This window comes from Gekko japonicus, unplaced genomic scaffold (assembly GCF_001447785.1).
Source record: "Gekko japonicus isolate JY-2015 unplaced genomic scaffold, Gekko_japonicus_V1.1 scaffold1744, whole genome shotgun sequence".
NCBI lineage: Eukaryota > Metazoa > Chordata > Lepidosauria > Squamata > Gekkonidae > Gekko > Gekko japonicus.
The window spans coordinates 280098-294952 of NW_015164241.1; the positions used below are offsets into that span (position 1 = coordinate 280098).

The 14855-nt window shown below is 46.2% G+C and overlaps 1 protein-coding gene across 1 annotated transcript in view; it reads right to left on the reverse strand.

Moving 5' to 3' along the window:
• The window catches only part of ARHGEF12 (Rho guanine nucleotide exchange factor 12), a 140424-nt gene that overhangs the window by 37217 nt on the left and 88352 nt on the right, over positions 1 to 14855 (reverse strand). The window contains exons 15-25 of the mRNA XM_015408614.1: positions 14060 to 14158; positions 12919 to 12961; positions 12429 to 12534; positions 9849 to 9986; positions 8910 to 8942; positions 6644 to 6758; positions 4120 to 4222; positions 3609 to 3818; positions 2752 to 2884; positions 2494 to 2529; positions 1202 to 1356 (exon numbers count right to left, since the gene is read on the reverse strand). Coding sequence (XP_015264100.1) covers positions 1202 to 1356; positions 2494 to 2529; positions 2752 to 2884; positions 3609 to 3818; positions 4120 to 4222; positions 6644 to 6758; positions 8910 to 8942; positions 9849 to 9986; positions 12429 to 12534; positions 12919 to 12961; positions 14060 to 14158 — 1171 coding nt within the window. The remainder of the gene's footprint in view (positions 1 to 1201; positions 1357 to 2493; positions 2530 to 2751; positions 2885 to 3608; positions 3819 to 4119; positions 4223 to 6643; positions 6759 to 8909; positions 8943 to 9848; positions 9987 to 12428; positions 12535 to 12918; positions 12962 to 14059; positions 14159 to 14855) is intronic.

The window sequence follows — 14855 nt, forward strand, 5'->3', positions numbered from 1 at the left end:
CATCGAGTTGCTCCATCACCGGCTTGAGCATATCAGCTAACATTTTCATGATGTCTGCTCCCTCTTCCGGGTTTGGGCTCTGACTACCCACCGGTTTAACTTTAAACTTTCTTTGAGAGGCCGCCATTTTATACGATTATTTACAATTTCAAACCGCTTCTCTCTGACTCGAAAAATCGCCACCTCGATGTCAGCGCTCAAGTAAGTCTCTCAAAACAAAATCGCTGCTTATTTCCCCCCCTGCCCCCTTTGTTACGCTTTTCTGTCCGTTCGCGTAAGAGGCGTCCCTCTACCCCGCTTTTCCCCCCGGGGGGGGGGGTTAGTTCGCTTTTAAAACATTCTGCTTATTTTGAACTCACGTTCATTGTCGGTCATTTCTTTGACCTCGAATCTGACTCCAGGGGATGGTGCTCATCTCCGTTTCTAAGCCGAAGAGCCAGCGCTGTCCGAAGATGCTTCCGTGGTCATGTGGCCGGCATGACTGAACGCTGAGGTGCACGGAATGCTGTTACCTTCCCACCAAAGGGGTACCTATTTATCTACTTGCAATTTCTTGCTTTCGAACTGTTACATTGGCAAGAGCTGGAGACGGGAGCTCACTCCGTCACGTGGCACTAGGGTCTCAAACTGCCAAGCTACGACCTTCTGGTCTGCAGCTCAGCTTCTTAACCTCTGAGCCACCCCAGCAAATGGAAGACAGAGACAGACAAATGTCCCTAGGGAAAGGAATTCCATCATTTAGTGTCATGACCCAGAAGGCCCTCAGGTTGCCTCTTGTCTGTATCAGATGGTGGGGGCACTTGAAGCATGGCCTTTGAAGGTGCCTGGCAGGTCCCACTCCAAAACATTTCTCTTTACTCAGGATTTTAATGTTAAAGGGTCCAACTTTTGTAGCTGTTTTATGGCCTGCTGCTAGCCTGAGAGTTACTCTTAGGAATGCTGTTTTTGACTTCTCACTATTGTTTTAATGTTGCTTTTATGTCCCTATCGGGCTTTGGGCTTGTTTTGATTTCTTTAAACACCGATGATCTTTGTGTCGATTTTTAATCATTTTATTGCTGTATTGTTCTTACCTTGCAAGCTGCCTTGAGCATGTTTCTGAAGAATGCATTTTCCAAACAAACTGAAGGAATATACACGTTATTTCCCGAACAAATTAAATAAATAAAAGGAAAGCAAGGCCTGGCCTCCACCACCTTACCGTTAATTACTTCCTGGCGTTTGATCTCATAGGGTTTCAGGCTGAGCAGCACCTCCCGGCTCACCAACTGCTGCCAGTTGGGCAGGTCTGTCTCTAGGTCAATGTCAAACAGCTCATCTTCACTCTGGGTATCTCCAGCGCCCACGCTCTCCATCCTAAGGGGGGGGACACACACACCATCTTTTACATGTAGGAAGGGACTTCAGGGTAGGGTGAAGAAGGAAACGGTTTGGCAACAAAACGATATGGGGGAGTGCCGTCTACAAAGCTGGCCTTACGGGTACGTGGCTCTTCCAGGGAACTGCTGAGTTTCTGGAGAAGGCCTTTATTGTCATCGCCTCAGTGGTTTCCTTGTAAATATTTGGTAAAAATGAGTCAGTGGCTTATCTAAGGTAACAGCGTAAGTCAACAAAAAGAGGAAGGGACCTCTGCAGTCAGCGACAACATCCAGATGTCCGGGGGGGGGGGGGGAAACAACAGGGCTTCCCCATCCATTTTAAAGTAGGACTGATGCTATCATCAGCACTGTGCACTCAGAGATCAACAGAAGGGGGGGGGGGGAGAAACAAAAGGGCTTCCCAATCCATCCATTTTAAAGTAGGACTGATGCTATCATCAGCACTGTGCACTCAGAGATCAACAGAAATGAGATCTGAGCAGCCTGAGAACGGTTTGCCCTGCACTGTACTTTGGTAAAGAAGCATAACTTTGCATTAATTTGACAGGATTTGTGGCTCTCCCTGTCTGGAGGGCACAAGAGCGTTCAGCTACGAGCAAAGAAGTTTTGGTTCAGCACACTGAGACTGAGCAGCCTGAGAACGGTTTGCCCTGCACTGTACTTTGGTAAAGAAGCATAACTTTGCATTAATTTGACAGGATTTGTGGCTCTTCTTGTCTGGAGGGCACAAGAGCATTCAGCTACGAGCAAAGAAGTTTTGGTTCAGCACACTGGCCTCCGCAAGGACTCCCAGCCCCATCCAGGAGCTTCCCCGAGGTAGCTGTGTTAGTCTGTTGCTGCAAAATAGTCCAAGAGTTCAAATAGCACCTTTAAGACTAACAAATAGCACCTTTAAGACTAACCTTTAAGACTAAGACTAACTGAGTGGTGGGTGTGGCCTTATGACACACTTCCGGTGATGTCAGGGGGTGTGGCATATGCTAATGAGTTATGCTAATGAGTTCCCCTAGCTCTTTTTCTCCGAAACGACCCCTGCTAATGACCAATCCAAGCAACCCCGTCATCAACTATTTTAGGCAGCAATACCTTTAGACATAGTCAAACTTGCACTCACTTGCGGAAAGACTTTGGCGTTCCCAAATCTGCTAGCCTGAAAGAGACGTAAGGTCATTATTAAACACAACTCTTGTGCCACAGTCCAAAATAAAGTGCTAGGCATTGGCTAGATGTTCACATTTCCGAATAAAACGGCAGGGATGCATCCGTGGCCTGCAACTGAGAAGACTTCTGTAACTGCCATTGCGTTTCTAGGCTTCTAGGCTTTATTGACTGCCCCCACCAAGATTTGTCAATGACGCTCTGAGAGAAGCACCTGTCAAATTCTCCTTCTTCTTCCTGCAAATGGTCCAGGGGAGGCGATGGGAAATCGAAAACGGTGTTCGGCGTGCGAGGTGTACCATCCACAGCGTCACTACAAGACGAAGGTTCGCCAACTGGCTTCGATCCTAAAAAATAGGGGGGGGGGGGAGAGGAGATTAAAGCAGCGTTTCTTAAATGTTAAAAGTAACACCCAGAGCTCTTTTTGTAGCAGGAACTCCTTTGCATATTAGGCGACACACCCCTAATGTAGCCAATCCTCCAAGAGCTTACAGAGCTCTTCTTACAGGGGCTACTGTCAGCTCTTGGAAGATTGGCTACATCAGGGGCCTGTGACCTAATATGCAAAGGAGTTCCTGCTACAACTGGCTAGATGAAGAAGAAGAAGAGATTAGATTTATACCCCACCCTTCACTCGGAGTCTCAGAGCGGCTTACAAACTCCTTTCCCTTCCCCTCCCCACAACAGATGCCCTGGTAGGTGGGGCTGAGAGAGCTCAGAGAGAACTGTCCTTGAGAGAACAGCTCTGACAGAACTATGGCTTGCCCAAGGTCATCCAGCCAGGTGCAAGTGGAGGAGTGGGGAATCAAACCTGGTTCTCCCATATTACAGTCTGCGCACTTAACCACTGCACCAAACTGGCTCCTGTATCTCCCACCATGCCTCTTCTGTGCCACTTCATCTCCAGCAAGAGGAAACGTAGACAGTAGCACTTAGGGACTTGCAACCCCAAGAGATTTTTGTAGTCACAAACATCGGTGATGATTTAACTTTTTGTCTTCAGCATCGATGCTGTACAGCAAGCACTTCCCACCCTCAGTGTACTTTTAAAATGATGTGTTATGTTTTTACCTGTTTCGCTGTCCTTACTTCCTTCCGGGGAAGAGAAAGTCCCAGCAGCTAGTGGGGACATGGGGTTAGCAGGGGGGTAGGCGACATCCGCGCTTTCGCTGGACCCGCTCTGGCGCATCTTTCCAGAATCTGGTGGCTCTGGGCTGACCGAAGAAGGCGTCGATAAGTGCTTTGGGTGGCGCTGCTTTTGCAATTCCATGGCTCTGCCTACTGGAGAGAGACGGTGAGAAATCAGCTGTGTTGCTCTAATTTGAATAATCCACTAGATCTTGAAAATCCAGGCCAGAATAACCTCACTTTTTTTTAGTTACAAAAAGACATGTTTCAAATAAAGTGTAGCAAACAGAAGAGAGTTCATTCTTAGCATGTGCCGTGATAATTGGGGATAGAAGGAGAGCTTGAGTAGCAACATTTATCAGGTAAGGGGGGAGAGCATGAAGAGCAACATTTATCTTTTGACGAAATGCAGAATGCCGGCTAGAAAAGGAACATTTCTCTCCCTCTGACATACTTGCATAGCTGTCATGGCGGCTTGGTCTCCTTGGGGGTCCCAGGATATTGGGGAAGACTCTCCTCTTCTTTTCGTCTCCTTCCTTCTCCTTCTTAATACTTTGCTTATAGTTGAAAAGGAAACAAAAGAGAAGGGATGTGAAGGCAAGTCTTCCCTGCACAGTCCTACAAATGATGCTTTCGTTAACCTTTCAAAAGTGTAGGCTGTCTTTGCAAGGGTCTTACAATTCCGCCCTTCTGTTTGCTCAGTGTTTCCCATCAATACTTTAAGTATAGGGGGAAAGGGAGCTTTGGGTACAAACAGAAGCTTGCCTGGCCCAAGACATTACAGTACCAACACAGGACATCCTCTCATTCATAAACCTGTGAAGTTCTCCTATGAAGTCCAACTGAACAGGAGCTGCAGAAGAGCCCTGCTCCCATAATGACACCGTGCACATACTGCAGAGACTCATGGCAGAGCTGCCTCCACCCAGATGTGGCAGAAGAAAGCGAATCGCAGGAAGGACAGTGCTGCTGCTAAGACAGCAACCTCAAGCCTCTCAGATAGGTCAAGTGTTGTTGATCCCTGCTGTTCAGTTGAGCATGGTGCTTCAGATCTCAGGGGTGTGCATGCGCACGTGCATGTGTGTGTGTGCGTGCGTGTGTGTGTGAGTGCTGTCACTTCCAACTTATGGCAACCCTACAAATTAAGGTCCTCCAAAATGTCCCCTCATTAACAGCCTTGCTCAGGTCTTGCAAACCGAGTCAATCCATCTCACGTTTGGTCTTCCCCTTTTCCTGCTGCCTTCAACTTTCCCTTTTGTTGTTCAGTCGCACAGTCGAGTCCGACTCTTCATGACCCCATGGACCAGATCCCGCCAGGCCCTCCTGTCTTCTGCCGTCCTCTGAAGTTGGCTCAATTTCATGTTCGTTGCATCGATGACACTGTCTAACCATCGCATCCTTTGCCGTCCCCGTCTTCTTTGACCTTCAATCTTTCCCAGCATCAGGGTCTTCTCCAGTGAGTACTCCCTTCTCATTTGGTGGCCAAAGTATTTGAGCTTCAGCTTCATTATCTGGCCTTCCAGAAGATCAATTTTTTTTCCTAGCATCGTGTTTTCCAGTGATGCTCATAATGTGATCAAAGCACAATAGCCTCAGTTTTGTAATTTTAGCTTCTAGGGAGACTTCAGGCTTGATCTGGTCTAGAAGCCAGTCATTTGTCTTTTGGGGAGGTCCACAGTATCTGTAAAACTCCTCCCTCTGACACCACATTTCAAATGAATCAACCTCCTTCCTGTCAGTGTTCTTCATTCTCCAACTCTCACACTCATACAAAGTAATGGGGAATACTACAGCATGAAATGAAATTAAAAGACGCCTGCTCCTTGGGAGGAAAGCGATGGCAAACCTAGACAGCATAATAAAAAGTAGAGACATCACCCTGCCAACAAAAGTCCGTATGGTCAAAGCAATGGTATTCCCAGTAGTCATGTATGGCTGCGAGAGTTGGACTATAAGGACAACCGAGTGCCGAAGAATAGATGCTTTCGAATTATGGTGCTGGCGAAGAGTCTTGAGAGTCCCCTGGACTGCAAGAAGACCAAATCAGTCAATCCTAAAAGAAATCAACCCTGACTGTTCCCTGGAAGGCCAGTTACTGAAGCTGAAGCTCAAATGCTTTGGCCACCAAATGAGAAAGGAGCACTTGCTGGAGAAGACCCTGATGCTGGGAAAGACTGAAGGTCAAAGAAGAAGAGGACGGCAGATGTGGTTAGACAGTGTTATCGATGCAACAAACAAGAAATTAAGCAAACTCCGGAGCACGACGGAGGACAGGAGGGCCTGGCGTGATGTGGTCCATGGGGTCGCGAAGAGTCGGACTCAACTGTGCAACTGAACAACAAAACAGCATGAATTAACTTGATCTTGGTCGCCAGTGACGCATCCCTACACTTAAGTATCTTTTAAAGCTCCTTCATGGTTGCTCTCCCAACCTTTTGATTTCTTGGTTGCAGCCTCCCTTTTGGTTGATGATGGAGCCAAGGAACATACTCTCAGGCGTATGTAGATAACTGAAATGACTGTCCGAACATGATCGGCCGCACACACTCAAGAATCCCACACTGGTTTCAACGCAGCTTGCTTTCCTCTCGAGGATAAAAGTTCCATATCCCCAGTTGTGTTCCCTCTAAGCTGAGTTAGCGTGAGCTAGCTCACAATTTTTTAGCCTCCGGCTCTCACATTTTTGTCTTAGCTCAGGAAAGATGGCTCCAGAGCAAACTAATCTATGCAGCAGCCGAATGGCTTGCTCACAACTTTAATGCCGGTAGCTCATAAAGTAGAATTTTTGCTCACAAGACTCCACAGCTTAGAGGGAGCATTGGCCAGGAAGTTCACTGAGCAACCTTGGGCAGGTCACACAGGTAGCCTACCCTACCCTACAGGGTTGTTATGAAATACGGGGCAGGAGGAGAGACTGGGGGTTGGCCACCTCTTATCAGCTTGGACTGGTATTCTGACTAAAGACACATCACCATTACCTTGATCTTTGGCAGGAACCCGATCCGCCCCCGCTTGTGATCTAGGTTCCGGGGCTCTTTGACTTTTACACCGAGGTGTTTCATGTAGCTAAGAACAACATACTGCACAGCTGAACTGTAGAAAAGATCAAACAGAACAACATTTAAAGGACGCAGACATTAGTATTGGTGGATGGGGTGGGGAGACGGCAGCTCAGCAAATATTGTGGGGTTTTTTTCCCCTTTATTCAAATTGTTTCTCTGGTACAGGTACAGCCACTTAGATACCAACAAGCCACTATAGCTTGGTAAGATCCCTCTCAGAGATTATGCATTTCCTCGGTGATGTGGGTTTCCTAGAGAAATTGAAATCAGAATTCTGTTTCCAGAGAACTTTAAGCAGTCGGGCTAGAACAGATAAAAGGAAGTCCTTCTTCATCCAAAGATTAACACATGGAATTCACTGCCACAGGAGGTGGCGGCGGCTACAAGCATGGACGGCTTCTAGAGGGAATTGGATGAACATCTGGAGCAGAGGTCCATCAGTGTCTATTGGCCACAAGGTATAGATAGGAACTGTCAGTCTGGGGCAAGGCCACCTAAGAAAATTCCCTCATATATGAGTTTCCTTACATCCCCTAGATCTAGATATGTCTTCACGCTTGCTAGGTTTAATGTTTTTCCAACTGTAGAACTAAGTGGCCGTTTTGCTAAAATACAGTACTCAAATAGATTGTGTGATTGTGGATCAGGTGCAATAGAGACCTTAGATCATCTTATGTTATTTTGCCACCAGTGGATTGACCCCCAGATCCTGTTGGATTACTCCTGTTTTACAAAGACATCACCTCTTTATGGAACCCTGGGTGATAACCACACTCCTAGCAGATGAGGACCCTGAAACAACTCGCTTGGTGGCAAAATATCTTTTGATAGTGTTATTTTTAAAGCGGCTTTGAAATGTTATAAGTAGTTGTATGTATATAATTTTAAAATTTTAAAACTAATGTCCATAATATCATGGGATTTTATAGAATTCACTGAAGTTTATAAAATGTGGTCTGATAATACTGTTCGAGAGTATGTTTACTAGCTTTTATTGTAAAGACGTTTGGTCTAAACTATCTTGTAATTATATGTAATGCATTTTATAGTTGCTGTTTGTATGTTTGGCTTAAGACCTCGGGTCAATGAAGCTAATAAATGAAATGGAGTCTGGGGCAAGTAATGCTCTGTATTCTTGGTGCCTGGGGAGGCTTCAAGAGGGAATTGGATAAACATATGGAGCAGAGGTCTATCAATGGCTATTAGCCACGACGTATAGATAGGAGCTCTTGGTGATGCTCTGTATTCTTGGTGCTTGGGGGGGGGGCAGGAGTGGGAGGGCTTCTAGTGTTCGGGCCCCACTGGTGGACCTCCTGATGGCACCTGGTATTTTTGGCCACCGTGTGACAGAGTGTTGGACTGGATGGGCCATTGGCCTGATCCAACATTGGCTTCTCTGATGTTCTTATGTTCTTAAGCAAAAGTTTCTGATGCCCCAAATATAGTGTGACTTGCTTCAGCATATTTCTTTTTTACTTATTTTTAGAAGATAAAATGTGGAGAATACCTCAAATTAATTTTATGTTTCTATGGGGAAGTAACTGAAGAAGTGAGCAGGGACTCACGAAAGCCCATAGGCTGCCACAGATTTTGTTAGAAAGACAAGGTGCTATTGGACTCTTGCTCTTTTCTACTGCTACAGGAAGACTCATCCTCTACAGAGAAATAAAGTATTAGAAAGTTGTCTGCCCTGTATCTCTGATTCCATTATTTTAAAGACCTTGTGCAGCAACTGGAAATTCAGAGAATACCTAGGCAGTGATGTAAGAAGAGAATTCAAAGCTACTGAAATGAATTTTTTCCAAAATCTAGTTGAGCTGAAACTTCACAGCACCACCAAAGCACTTTTGAAGCTACAGAAAAGGAGAGGGTACACCTCTCTGTGCTTTACATGCTTTACACATTGATGGCCCCAGGTTCAATCCCTCACATCTACAGTTAAGCGGACAACAGGTGGCAGGGTTGGGTAACACTGCTGCCTGCGTCTCTGGAGAGTCACTGCTCTTCAGAGTACAGGACACAGAGCTGGATCATATGAGAGAGGATTCTGTAACAGAAACGATAAGATCGTGTTTGCAAACATAGCCAGTAGAGGGCACCCTCAACCCACTCAGCACACATGAGCTCTGGAGGACTTTGCAGAAGCGTGACCAATACACTACAAAAAACCCTGTTCTGTTACCTCTTCTCTTCTTCAACGGGCTGGGACGACACCCTGCAAAGGAAAGAAGGAGACTCAGCAAATCAGGTGCCATTACAACCACTGTGTGCTTTGTTCTGTTGTGTGCTTCTGTTACTCTTGACTTGGTATCGGTCAAGGGATGGATGGATGGTCCCCGTCAGGCCCAGCTGTTACAGGAGGGAGATCTCTCTTGAATCAGGATAGTCTCCTCTTTCTTTCATCCTCACAACAACCCCACAAGGTAGGTTAGGCTGAGGGTGTGCGACTGGCCCGGGGTCTACCAGGAGTGGGAATCTAAACCTGGTTCTCCCAGATTCTAGTCCGACATGCTAACCACTACATCACGCCGGCCCTCACAAGTTTGCCAAGATCCTCTATTGCCTTCCAATTCACTTCTGCTTATGGCTGCAACACCACTCCCATTAACTCAGGTGTCCCCAAACTTCTTGAGCCTACAGGTACCTTTGAAATCCTGACATAGCATGGTGGGCGCAACCACAAAATGGCTGCTGCATGAGGCGGAGCCAGCTGCAAAATGGCTGCCACAGCTTACCTTCGGTAACACAGTGAAGAACCTTGTGCTGTGGTGGCAGCCCCCGCCAATGCAACATGGTTTTTAAAAAAAATCTGAACAGCCAATCAAATCTCTAATGGTCAATCACTCCGGGCTAAAGCTCCATCCATCAACAGGGATGCGGTCCACGAATCTGTACCAGGAGAGATGCTGGCATTGCATTGACTGTCGAGATTTATACTGGGCAGTGCGGATTCATGGACCGCATCCTCTATCCCTGTTGATGGATGGAGCTTTAGCCCGGTGAGGCAGTTTCCTGCACAGCCTGGTCACAACTGAATAGAGCTGTGACTGAGTTCATCAAGCTGCTTCCCCTGCCTAGAGGAGAGAGGGCAACTGCACCCACCCACATCCGTCATACTCACAACACTTCTTCAATTTTGGTAAGGATCTGCTCGGCACAGGCTCGCTCCCTCTCCAGCGTGGCCCGGTCACGAAAGCGTTCCGCATCCAGCCTGGTCAACTCCCCTTCGGCCAGAGTCAGTCCCATGCTGCGTTTTTGTCTGAGTATAGGGAAGGGGGAGGGAGAGCAAAGAGGACGAATGTCACTCTTTCGTCACTCGGGGAAGTCAATGTGTGCCTTAAGAGCAAGCAATTCTACCTGCGCGGCTATCAAACAGTTTCGTGCTTTTGTTTAGCCTGCCCGCTTCGAATTGACTGTGTTTAAACTCGAGAGTTGAGGATATGACTTCTGTGAAGCTGTGGCTATCACGTCAGTATATTTAATGATGAACAAACAATAGAAGATGCAATTGTTGGTGTGGTCCTGTTCAGAGGAAGTCCTCACGAAACGAAATGCTATTCCAGAGAACTTCGTCAGCTGCATAAACAGCTTCCAGCACCTCGTGAGTCATGTTGCAGAAAGCACCAGTTAACAGCCGTTTCAAACTAAGCTGCACAAACTCCACAGCTACAACACCACAAAGTCCATTTTTGAGACCCAGAGTGGTGAACCACTTAAGGAGAGGGGCTGAGGCTCAGTGGTAGAGCATCTGCTCGGCATGCAGAAAGTACCGGCATCTCGAGTTAAAAGGAGCAGGTGGGATATGATGTGAAAGACCTTGGCCTGAGACCCTGGAGAGCTGCTGCCAGTCTGAGTGGACAGTACTGACCCTTGATGGATCAAGGGTCTGATTCAGTATAAAGAAAGCCCCTGGTGGGGGTGGTGTTAGCCGATGAACGGAAGGTCTGCGCGTAAGATCAAAAGCCGAGAGAGATCTACGCAGCATCAAAGTAGCCTGCAATGGGCCATTCCGGCCAGACGGTGGCAGTGCTGCGCTGCAACTGAGAAAAATGCTGATGACATCAAGTGACGCCGAGTGAGAATGCCGCTGGAACACGTCTGAAGCTTACAGCTGACCAAACTCCCTGTCGACTGCGAAAATGTGTGTGATTTAAAAAGATATATGTTGTCCTCCCTTACCCCTATCATTGTTAGTCCCTTGTGAATACATGAGTAACTGTAAATCGCTCAGAGCCGGCAGCTCTGCAAGGATTGAGCAATCAATAAATTGAAAGATTATTATTATTATTATTATTATGTTCCACAATGAACTGCAGTACATCACAGACCATTATTTTTTGGAGAGGAGAAGCAGAAGAACTGATGGCTGAGAGACCTGGTGTCATGGCAGAGTACCCTGTGCCCATGGCTAAGCAGGCTGTTTAGTCACCAGGTGTGCACACAGCAATCTCGATCCCAGGCTGTACTGTAAGACCTGGTTATCAAGTGGTCACTCGGCAATAAGCTGCACAGAAACGAATGACCACACTACAAGACTACATAGGCCTGTTTGATGACTTCCCAATAAAGACAGTGCATTTAAAAATGAGGAAGGTGAAAACCTTCAGCTGATCAGGCTGAAGCCAGAAAACCAGAAAGTGGTTTTAGTCTCTTTAACTTCACTGCTGCTAACTAAGGAAGATTTAGAGGGCAAACAGAATTGTTAGTCGCTGTAGATTTTCCGGGTTGTGCGGCCGTGGTCTTGGCATTGTAGGACCTGACGTTTTGCCAGTAACTGTGATTGGCATCCTCAGAGGTATAACACAGAAAGATGGAGTACTCTCTGTGTCAAGGTGAGAAGAAAAATGGTAGGCAGGTAATTTATATCTACTCCAGAAGGTGGGGTAGGGCTGAGTCGTTATCTTGTCGGAGTTCCCCAGGCTGTGAACATGCTAATACAGGAGCTTTCCTGAGAAGGTTCTTTTGTATATGGATTGTTTCCTGAGGAGGTTTTTACTTGAGAACACTGTGGCAACACAATCAAAGAAGGCAATTCTTGGACCAAAAGTCTATACTTTAGAATCACTGAGCAAGTGATTGCACTTTTAAAGATCTCATTTGGATATTTATTGTGTGCCTGGTGGTTTTATTCTGGAACAACTTGTTTTCTGGTCCATACTGAATTTATATTTTGTATCCATTCTGATTGTGTCTACATGATTGTATTATATTTATATAGCCATCTTGCCACTCAATTGTTTGACCTCTGAGAAAGGCCTATGCAGGCCGAAATGTGTCAGGTCATGTTTTTAAGCCTGTGTGTATTGCCATGTTATTTATATATTTGATGTGAATGAGCCCTTATAAATGTTTTAAAATTTGTAATTAATAAATACATGTATCTTTTCTACAATGCCAAGACCACAGCCACAAAACCCGGAAAATCTACAGCAACTAATGAACTCCGGCTGTGAAAGTCTTCGACAACAAACAGAATTGTCTTTCTGTGTCTCGTTTTTAAATTAAAAAAACAACAAGAGGAAGGGCTGAAGTCACACAAGGGAGAGGCCAAACTGTTCATGCAGTGCTAGAATCAAGAAGGTCCTGCTACAGTGGTGTATGCAAATACACTCCCATACCTGAAACACAGACGGCTGCAGGGAAGAGCCAGAGTTATGCATGGAAGCTAACAGAAAGCCAAGTGACCCCTAGAACCACTTACCTAAAATCTTCAAGGTGCCTCTGGATCTCAGGAAAGACTTTCTCTTGCATAGTTTGGATATAATGGCGATGTAGCTCTTCGGGAATTAATTCTAATCTTCTTTTCTCTACAGGATAAGGAGAAAGCAGACTGGTAGGTAAAAAAACAACAACATCAGCCTCAGTTACACTGCTGAGGCCACTGCTTCACATCCTGCAGCATGAATTTATTACGTTTATTGTACTAAAAACATTTGCAGAATGCCTTTCCTGTGAGGCTACTGACAGATTTCAGAGGACCATAGTTCACTCCCAGACCAGTGGCTGAATGATTTAGTATCTCACAGCATGGCTTGCATTATAAAGACATCAGCATTGTCCCCCTGGCCCCCCTAACTGAACATTCATTCTGTGACCCACACACCCCGACTGTCTCAAATAGGCACAGAGCCTCTTTCAGCATAGGAGTCTCTCAAAAATATTCTGTCATGCAAAATTTAAAACATCTTTACCTAGATCTACAGAAATTTCATCCGGAACTGGGACCTTCAGATTCTGCAATAATAAAAGCACAGCTGAAAAGAACTGGAATAAAAATAACTTCATTTCTTCTGTGGACTCAGACTAGGCATTTGCTTCACTCTCTCGCACTCCCTCCTCCAAAACAGGCCCCAAGTCACATTCTAGGGAGTATGTGTGAGTGCCCATGTGCATGGGGGGGGGGGGGGGGGGACACCACAAACACTTTGACGCTCACAGTTTCTTGGAGGAAGACCATTGGGCTTTAGAACCATGGATAAAAATGAGTCTACCTTAAACATTTGAGGGGGTGAGTTTACTTGACTGCAGTCAAGTGAGTGATCTGCTGACCAGCCCATCAGCTTTGTTCTGGTTGGCTGGATCCCGTGATTTGTCTGACCAGTGGTGGGAAAGTGTGCCCCAATGAGAGTCAGCCATGGAGAAGAGATGCCCTTCTACAAGAACGATTGGGAGTGTGATATATACTGTGGTGTACAGCTTATTTTATGTAGGATCCTATTATGTTATGTAGGATCCTATTATATTATATTATTATATTATTATTTTATGTAGGATCCAGCCCCACTGGAGGACCTCCTGATGGCACCTGGTATTTCTGGCCACTGTGTGACAGAGTGTAGGACTAGATGGGCCTTTGGCCTGATCCAACATTGGCTTCTCTTATGTTCTTATATAATTTCTGAACCATTTAACATGTCACGCTAATATTTGTGATATGCTTCAGTTTCTTTCTGGTGGTTCCAGACTTAGAAACACAGATTCACAGAGCTGGAAGGGGCCATACAGGCCATGTAGTCCACCTCCCTGCTCAGTGCAGGATTAACCTAAAGCATCCCTGACAAGTATTTGTCCAGCCGCTGCTTGCAGACTGCATTGTTCACTGGCCGTCCCATTCTGTTGATTGTGCTGTCTCACTACATGTAATCTGCCTTGTGTCCCTGCGAGACAGGCAGATTATAAAGCGTTTGGAGCGTTTGGTTTCAGAGCACTTACGACACTCAAAACCTCAATGACCTTCCTTCAAGACCATCAGGTCAAGGAGAACAAGGCACAACTAGCTGCGATTAGACAGAGGCACGGAGAGATCAGTCGTTTATCTGCTTGGAGACCTACCGCTGCTCGCTCCAGGAAGAACTGATTAAACTCTGTGAAAACGCGACGAGTCTCTTTGGAGTTGGTCTGCTTGTACAAGTCCGCAAAAAGATAGCAAAGCTGTAGCAGGGAGGAAAAAGTTGTCACAGTATAGGAAGCACAGGGAGAAGAACACAGCACTACAGGTAAATGTCCCCTCTAGACTTCCGGTGGTATTTTCAAAGGACTGACTTGGAATGGGCTTGGAACGGAACTCCTCTACTCTCTTTGTTTCCTTAAAGGTAAAGGTAAAGGTTCCCTTGCTCGAAAGCCAGTCGAATCCGACTCTAGGGTTGCGGTGCTCATCTCCGTTTCAAAGCCGAAGAGCCAGCGCTGTCCGAAGACGTTTCCGTGGTCATGTGGCCGGCATGACTCAACACCAAGGCGCACGGAATGCTGTTACCTTCCCACCGAAGTGGTACCTATTTATCTACTTGCAATTTTTTGCTTTCGAACTGCTAGGTTGGCAGGAGCTGGAACTAAAGATGGGAGCTCACTCCATCATGCTGCACCCGGGTCTTGAACTGCTGAACTACTTTCCTTATTTTTCCTTAGAGTTTCCTTATGTTTCCTTAGAGGGACCCAGTTAAGACAAAGATCAAGAGGAGGTAAACACTAACAATAAGTTGTTGCTTAACTCTGTGCAACATGTATAATTTCAGCGGGAAACACCCCCCCCCCCAGAGTTCCCTCCACCCAGTTACATTTGCTGCTGCGTTAGCAGTGTCTAGCGCTGTGCTACGTGGGGATACAGCATACATTACACCCACACTGTAGG